The sequence below is a fragment of the Etheostoma cragini genome, chromosome 11, assembly GCF_013103735.1.
Source record: "Etheostoma cragini isolate CJK2018 chromosome 11, CSU_Ecrag_1.0, whole genome shotgun sequence".
Taxonomy (NCBI): Eukaryota; Metazoa; Chordata; class Actinopteri; order Perciformes; family Percidae; genus Etheostoma; species Etheostoma cragini.
Genome location: NC_048417.1, coordinates 20,237,027 through 20,246,284, shown reverse-complemented (window position 1 = coordinate 20,246,284; position 9,258 = coordinate 20,237,027). Strand labels below are relative to the sequence as shown.

At 39.3% G+C, this 9,258-nt stretch overlaps 1 protein-coding gene across 1 annotated transcript in view; it reads right to left on the bottom strand.

The window, feature by feature from the left end:
* Positions 1–9,258, bottom strand: part of thsd7ba (thrombospondin, type I, domain containing 7Ba) — a 178,357-nt gene that overhangs the window by 30,515 nt on the left and 138,584 nt on the right. The window contains exons 15-16 of the mRNA XM_034886070.1: positions 3,655–3,921; positions 2,768–2,972 (exon numbers count right to left, since the gene is read on the bottom strand). Coding sequence (XP_034741961.1) covers positions 2,768–2,972; positions 3,655–3,921 — 472 coding nt within the window. The remainder of the gene's footprint in view (positions 1–2,767; positions 2,973–3,654; positions 3,922–9,258) is intronic.

The window sequence follows — 9,258 nt, the reverse complement described above, 5'->3', positions numbered from 1 at the left end:
GGCTGGCAACCATTCAAGACAGTTCTGTTAAATAATATGGAAATAACAGTGCATGAACTACTTGATATCTCAGCATTTGGCGGTTAACACTTGTGGGAGTTTTGATCAAATTTAAATGTCTCATGTAAATATAGATCCCATTTGTGTGCTCTGCCTTGACATCTGTGAGCTCTCTGTGGCAGTTTATCTGGGAATCTTGTATTCAAAAATATGGCTGAACTGTAAAATCAGTCCGTGAAGATCCATCACATCATCCACATTTGAATATTTGCAGCTATTTTTTGTATAATTAAAAAAAAAGTGTGATATATAATTCAAAGTCAATAATGTTACTATGTTTTTATTTAATAGTACATATTTTTTTTATTTTTTTATTAAAAACAAAATTCAAAAGATGTGTTTACACTGAAGAAACCAAACATCCCGAACACCCTCAGTCACTTATACGCACATTCATGAGAAATAAGTTTCAGGATGCCCAGTGATTATTAAAATAGCCGTTACATGTTTAGTATTCCACAACAGGCATGTCTAATTCATCTTTACTTCTACTGTACTTGTACTTGAATGCAGATAATATATGTCTAGAGTGAAAAAGAGAAGTTGTGTTTAATGGCTTGTGAACGGTGAACATCACTTAATCTAATAAAGAGCAGGGCAGGCCTTATTACAGTCCCAGGCACACCTCTTCAACATGTGAAGTCAAACTTGATAGATCAACACTGTTGATTATGATTGATAAGCTATGATTAGACAATTGCTGTGCTGGGGAAGGGTTCACAGTTTATTGTAAACACACCTACAGTACAATTAGTAACGTTCCAATAAAAGCTAGTTCTTTGTTTTCTTCCCACTTGAACCTGAGGGGCGCCACAAGATCGTTAATGACAGGTTTTTAGTGAGGTGACGCATTAATTATTCATCTTGATTACACTTTCTCTTGATTGTCTTTTACAAATGCAGGGAAATGTAACAGCACGATTAACAGCGCACTTGCAGTTTACTTTACAGCCCAACTCCCCCACAGTCTGTTGGACACTGGGGCCATTTCTGCTCGTTATTTTCATAGTGGCACTTTTTCATTCTCTCTGTCTCCTTCTCTATCTCTCTCCCTATCTTACTTGCTCACTCAACCATGTGATGAGAGGATGAATTGTGGTGCACTGTAAATTCAGCTCTGTCAAGCCAGTCACTTCTGGCCGTGCCTTGAGGGGAAACTTGTGCTTGTGGGAGCGAGCTCGGAGAATAGTTCACATTGGGCAATGAGAGAGCAAGTGTTTGTGAAGAGAGGACGAGAGCCATTAGGAATGTGAATATTCTTTGTCACGCTGCACCCTAACAGAGACTAAATGAAGTACTAAGGACCAAGTATGAGGGCTAAGCGGTGAAGGGCACTGGCTCAAGGAGAAAGCAGAAAGGAGAAAGGTTTTTTTGAGACCCTAACAAAAAGTCACTTGTGACTATCTGGAAGTTTCCTTGTTTAACACAACAGAATTGCCTATTGAACGGGAGTAGAGGTTATGGTATCTTTCCACCCACACCTCGGACAGATGTACTTCACTTTAAATGGCCAATTTGACATTGTTAACAATGAGGCCTTGTCCACCCTCAGGGTAAATCAGCGAGGGCATTGGCAACAGTAAGCTCCAATTTTATTGGCGAGAGGTTATTCCAAGACATTACTACAGGGTCATATAGACCTTGTTAGTGGACACTTAACCATCTGTACATAACTCTCTCCACAAGAACACACTGGAATATTTTTCGAACAGCCATGCCTCATCTCCATACTGACCTCTACAAACTAAAGTGTTCTTTCAAGCCCATTCAAGCATACAGGCAGCATTCATAAAACACTTCCCCTCTTTAAACCATGACCCCATGAGAGGTGCGCGGTCACAAAATACTTAGAGCCATGGATGAAACCTGACTAAGGAATATCAAAAGCTCCCATCTGTCCACTTCTCTCTCTCCACCCCTTTCCTTTTTGTTACTTGACACCACCCTGTTTCTATGTCAAGGAAAGGGCATGTCTTGCGAGGAAAATGATGTGACCTGACGGAAAACATTAGAAAATCAACAGGTCACCCTGGAGTCCCACTGGCAGATGGGTATTAAGCCATATCATTGAAATGTCCGCAGAATGCAACATCTCCCCTGTGTATTTATGTGACAGCATTGGGCTGCAACACAACCAGGGATGGAGGAAAATATTTCATCTAAATGCAAACTGGAGATGTGTAAAAACTGAAAATACAAAGTACAGCATGCACTATACTAATGTTCCCATTGAGAGAATGTGGCGCATCTTTCTAAAACAGTAGAGTGGTGTGGATACTATTAGAATTATGCAAACTAATTTGTCTACATTTAGCATGGCCTTCCCTTTTCATGTACTTTACCAGTGAACATGAGTGGACTTGGAATATAGATTGCCCTGATCTGCATTCTATTACATGTGCCGTTGGAAACAATCAAGTCTGGGGAAAAGTGACTTGACAATAATGTAGATGTATGATGAGGTCAACCTTGTTCCTCCACTTTTAGTGCTGTGTCTCATTATGCAAACTAAAATGTATTATTCTAATGCCCATATAAAACTTTACATGAGCAAGTTTTGAACAAAAATACAGTCCCAAAATGGCTCAACATAGTTGTTAAGAATACCAGTATGATCGAGATTGCACCTAAAATACATCAGCGTGCTGTCACAATAAGTCACCTTCCACATGTTTTTCCCATTGTAGTGTATAGAATATGGACATACAGTAGAAGCACTGGTGTACAACTTACCTGATTTTTCAAATCCAGCTTGGGGCATGGGCGACCCCCGTTGAAAGCTTTCTCCCTGAGCCACTTGGATCTGATCTTCAACCCGCTGCCACAGGATGCACTGCAGGCTGACCAGGCTGACCAGTCACTGAGCTTACAGTCTAGGGGGCAAGGGACATGGCAAACCTCCACCATGTAGCCTGGAATTAGACATTGGCAGACAGGAGGCTTGATTTAGACTTGCTCAGCGGCTGTAGTGAGGATCACATTAATAATGTCAGATAGACATGCCACTGGCTTGCGCTCCGCCAGACCTTGGACTTGCTCACTGTGACACCAAGAGCTAATTATCTGCCTAATGAGTGTCTCATTCCTACACAGTGCCAACACAGCATTGTCAAAGTGCTTAAGGGTTTTAACACTGTATAATGGCTTTTGTGTGTTTGCTGTCTTGGGATAATTTCATTTGCATTATTCTTTTAAAATGCAGAAACTAAACATTTTAAGTAACCACCATCTTCAAGCATACAATGTAATGGCAGTATTATATATTACATAATAAGGGTGTCATGGATATAACAACACTAAAGTTTTGCCTACATACTGTCAAGTACTGAATGTTTTGCTTTTAGGCTTCAGGCTTTTTAAGTGATTAAAATGAGGACTGTGCCTGCTACTGATTGGTTAGAGCAAAACAATTAAATAAACAAATAACCTCACCCTAACATGAACACAATGTCAGGCTGAAAGAATGAATGACGTGAAATAAAATCCTCATTCAGTCTAATTATCAGGCTACCCTTTTGTAGGCTTGTAAAGGGTCAATATGTCAAACTAGGGAAATTTCCTAGTACCTACAATATATATTCCTGTGAGTCCTACCTGAGTCTGAACAAGGTGTGGGATTGACCAGGTGTCCCTGCTGATCTATGCAGGCCACAGCTCTGTAGCGCAGACCTTGGCCACACTCCTTCACCTCCCGGTGGCTCATCCAGCCCTGCAGGGACCCTGGAGACAAAGGATCAGGGAGGATGCATGCAGACCAGTTCCCAAAAGGCTGGGACTGAAACTCATTACAGGGACAAGTCTCTGTCTCCTCTAGGGGGTGTAACACCTCATCCAGGCAATGCTCCTTCTTTTTACTGCGACCTGAAAAAAGATGGACAAAACAATGGAGAGTTACTGTGCCCTGGGTGGATGATTCACACTGTATGAATAGGGCATAAAGCTGGAACTGAGGGCAAACATTTCATTTGTACTTTTGTGATTGTCAAATAAAGTACACAAGTTTACAAGATAGCTTTTAGGGCATTTTTTGACATTTAGCTGATAAGACAGTAGACGGGAAAAGGGGAGACAGAGGGGGAAGACATGCAGCAGAGGGCCCCAGAATTAACCCTGGGCCATTGCGGTAAGGACGGAGCCTTGGTCCATGGGGAATATGCTCTACCAGGTGAGCTACCAGGGCGTCCCAAGCTGACACCTTTTTTTCCAGACAAATCTGTCACTTTCAAGAATTACTGTATGTGAAACACAAAAGTGGAAAGAAGTCTAGAGGGTCTTTCAAAAAAGTAAATAATGTAACTGACAAACGTGACATTAAAGTAACAACAGCAACACAAACTCTGTAAATGGAGAAAAACAGTCATTGTGTTGACATCGTCTTATATCTTAAAGGCCCAAATATGTATATGTAAAAAGACCTCTTAATTAGAAGAGAACATACTGTACATTTAGTTTTTAGGACTAAAAAATAATTTCATATAACTTTGTGGTGGAGTCACTCACAATCAGAATCAGAAATACTTTAATGATCTCCGAAGGGAAACTCTCCAATAACAGTGTTATAGTAACATATATTGAAATGTCAATAAAACAACAATGGGTCCATTCAAACAGCCAGGTCACAACTACACTTTAACCATGTTTTTCATGTGGTTTTATTTTACTTTCTATTGTGATGCATTTAAATAAAGTTAAGTTTGCACTGAGAAAGAAAAAAGTAAATAAATGATTTTAACCTTCTTGTTCATACAATTGAACATCTGTAAATGTGTTTACTGCTTTTTCCATCTGGTTCCATCGCAGGCACAGTCAAATACACTCTTTCTAAATTTCTGGTTACATTACACAAATCGTCGCCAAGATATATGGGTTGTATTATTTTACTTTGCCTTGTAGATTTAATTTATAGGAAACTATGATGCTAATTGAATAGCTAATCAGTCAAAAGTGCTCTATGACCAGTGGCAAGGAAGTCCTTCTATGTAATGCATATTTAGAAAGCACTCTAAAAAACCCCAGAGAATGATTAGTACTATTTGAAAGAATATTCAACTTCAATTATTCTTTTCCCTCTTAAGGGAATGGTCCACATGTACTGTCATTTGTGTTTTGTCACTTCAACTAAACACTCTGATGGTAAGACGAGGATAATTGTTTTTCTACACAATATCGAAGCAACACAATCTGTGGGAGTAGGATGCAAACAAGATTGTGGTTTTGTTCAACTGAAACAATATCTTTATTTCTCACCTTTAGTAAGTCATTTGTATGCAAAACGCATACAGCACAGACATTGCGTGCTACACTGAAAGAGTGAAAACTGCTGCAGCTGACCTCCTACCGAGCAAGAAATACTAAAAGACACACATTTTCCCTCAAGACGCTCTTGCCTTTTTATCTTCTGATGCACATTTATTTCCTCACATTCTTCATCCATGACTTCTCAACAGCACACAGTGTTTGCTTTTTATTATTAATAATTAACAGTGCACAGAGAACTTTTGATTCAAGTGGCTGACAGTAGTGGAAGAATCGCAGCCCATGGAGTCCTGATATTCACACGCTGTTACAAAGCATATCATTAGTTAGTAATGTTAAGTTCTGGAGTTATTTTTTGTGATTTAAGTGCTTTAATTATGTTTTCGGTGTACCTACTTTCCCTCAAGCAGCCTTGTTTTATACAACTTTGTAATTTTAATTTATTTACTATGATGATTATGGCAGCCCTTAGTAATTTCACCAGGACAGAGCAAGAGTTCTTTTTCTTTTTTTTGGTCGTACTCACCCTTACAACCCACTACATATCTTGTGGGTATCATGTAATCTACTGATGATCTTTTAATGAAGAAAGTGGGGCCAAAATGTTTACGTGAAATTAAACTTGATTACACTCGAAACATGTCATCATTGAATATTAGAAAATGGATGGAGAGATGCACCATGGACTGGTAGCAATTGTTTCAGCAGTGATTTCTTTCTTTGAAATTGAAATGCACACCCCCAAAACACCAGCTCTTTTGTGTAATGAGGGTGCAAATTAATTTTTAATTTTCAAGCTAAAGACCTCCATTAAGACTTATATTATGACTATTAGAGCTAACCTCTCAATACATTTCACTACAGACTTCAAATAATTAGTCCTGTCCATTAAATCTGACGACTACAGTATAGATAATCATGAGCAGAAAAGCAACATACTGTAGCAGCAGAAAGGCATGTGTGCACTCCGCAGAATGTCACTTTTAATATTTGGACAAGTAACAGATCCAAACTGTCAAGCTGTCATGCTGCTGTAAAATCTTTCACATGATTGATGTCTGTTTCACATCATTGACTAGAATTACATAAGAGAGCCATGGGGTTCTGTTATGTGGGGTTGGGGTTATTATGCTGCTGTCATCAACATGTTAAGTGTTGTGTTGTACGTTGTTCAAAAAAGACAAAGAAAGAGTCACTACTGTCAAAACCTCTCTCCTACATCCTAACACTAAACAAAACAAAGTAATTTGACAAGAGCATTTGATTTTGTTCACAGTATGTAATAGAGACAATCCAAGCGAATGGAAAACTGGCTGGACCAAATCCAGTGTGGGTCCCTCAGCAAGATCCTTGATGCTACCTGCCTACCTCGAGTATGAGCAGCTCAGACAATGCCCGGGTCAACAAGGTATTGAGAAATGGGCTACCGGAACAAGAACACGACATTTGTGGACTAGGGTAGGGTATATGGAACTGCTGGAATGCTACTACAGTAGTTTCCCCAAGGAAAGGGGTTACATGAAGAATGTGAGCCTTATGGATACTTCACAACCCATAATGTAAGCCAACCAAGAAACAAATAATATCACTGCTGACCTGGTTACCATAGCATCTTTGTTGTACTAACAAAATTCCTGATCCATGTGGCGAGAGAGAAAGACACACACACACACACACACACACACACACACACACACACACACACACACACACACACACACACACACACAAAGCCTGTTGAAGGAGTTGCACTGCAGTTTTGCTAATCCTGCTATATCTGTGCACCCCTATTTATTTAATGGATCCTGGGTGTCCTCGGGCTCCTGTGTGCCCAGTGAGCAGCCCATCTGTTATTTTACTCACAGAGTGTGAACTTACTACTGCCATCACACAGCAATTCACCAACAATCTGTTCAATCTACGCCGCTGTTGGTGGTTGATTGTAGAGCGCCATTGCGACTTAACTTCACTCGACAACTACATTACTGGTGGCAGCACCATATAGACCAACATACACCACAAACAATCTGCATTTAAGTCTGCAGTGTTTAACTTGCATAAGCATTATGCATTTGAATTAAACATAATTTTCAAAATGAACTTAGTTTAATATTTGTTGATCTGATGCTCCATTAGCAGCCTTAATACTTTGCAGTCGTCTATGTCTCTACAACACTGCAGACGTGTGCTGAAAGGATCTGGAAATGTGGAGTGAGTGAAGGAGCTTTAGCTTTCTGTGGAATGGCCAGGCCACAGTTGAATTAACTTGACAACTATTTCAATGGATAGATAATAGATGATTAATGTCCCCTTCATGGAGATGCCAACACTAACCTTTCCTCCACTTGGTGTCTGTCATTGATCTGACTAAACTGATAAAAACATGATGGATGTTCTACAAAAACTGTTGATGCACTATCATGCTGCATTTGCAATTCTCATTTTTAGTAGTTGGTTATACTGATTCACGAGTATTTGTTTACTGACTTAACTCTCACAGTGAAACACATAATCACAAAAAATGTAAAAAACAGCTGTTCTGACAATAACAAAAGGCCAACTTAAGGCAGGCATGATTTATGCTGATCAAGTGGCAACGTCCGGTGCCGCCCAAGAAGGTTCTTTTCTTGCCCCAACTCTAACCACTCCCACCTATCATGCCTAAACCTAACCAATCCAACCATAGAAGGCAAAGAGTACTAGCCAAGCAGAGGCAGAGTAGGGCTGGTCATGCATACACCATCCTAGGAAATGACAATTTGCCAGTGCAAGTGGACCACTTTGAGCTTCAATTTGTCTCTTTAGAACCCTATGGGTAACGTTTCCACAAATTTCAATATTTATGGCTCACAATACAAGCCAACAGTCCCACAACAGTCACGTCATAAAAGTCACTCTATTCAGTTGTAGCCCAGCTCTCCTGTGTAACATAATGCCTGATAGTAAAATCCATATACTGTGAGATAGGTGCATAATAAATCCCAGACAAATCTTCTCCCTGCACTCCAGCCTAGTGCTTTAACTTCCGTTGTTAGAACTGAACTTCTTTTCCCCCACTTTTCTTGGACCTTTAAGTAGATTTCAACCAATTAATTACTAATTACTCTGTTTAATTAGAGTTTATAAATTAACCAATTAGATGAAATAACATGATTTAATACCAGTCTACTATAAGACAATTTAAGAGACGAAACAAAACACAAAGTAAAGAATACACAAGAGCAAAGATAAAACTGAGCTATAAAATAAAATAAATGCAGTCCGCTCATAGAAAATTGACCATTAGAACTTTAGTATTTCTATGAAAGGCCAGGCTAAAGTGATACACAGGAGGTACTTAAAGGCTTATTCTGACAAAGAAGAGAGTCAGAGGAATTTTGAATGGCTCAGTAACAAAGCTGGATAGTGTAGCTAAACCATTTATCTGCAGTTAAGCTCTTACAGATACACACACAAACTCTGCCTTCTGATGTGTGGCAGAAATAATTCACAGAACTTAATGTTTGAATGCCCAAACAAAATTCAACATGCCGATTGAGAAGAAGAAATTAGCTACAACTCAATACTTGGCAATAAAGCGACAGGAAAAACCCATTTATGCGTGTATCATTTTCTGAAAACGTTTCCAGCCAAGCCAAGTCGTCCTTTATTCTGACAGGGGACTCAGATTCAGATTACGGCAGCATCTGCATAAATGTGTATCGTTTAAACATCAATTAATCATTATCCTATTAATGTGAAGACATCAGTGTAATTAATATAAACAAACTAGATGGCTGGAATCCTTTATGCTGTGATCTCAGAGTAAACAGAGCCTGAAGTTTTCAAAGCTGTTCACAAAGACCAACAGTGATAACTAAGACTGAGTTTTTAATTTTGTGTTTTGCTGATATGGTAAACAGAAGCCTTCACTTTTCTCTACCATGATGTCATTTAGCCTAT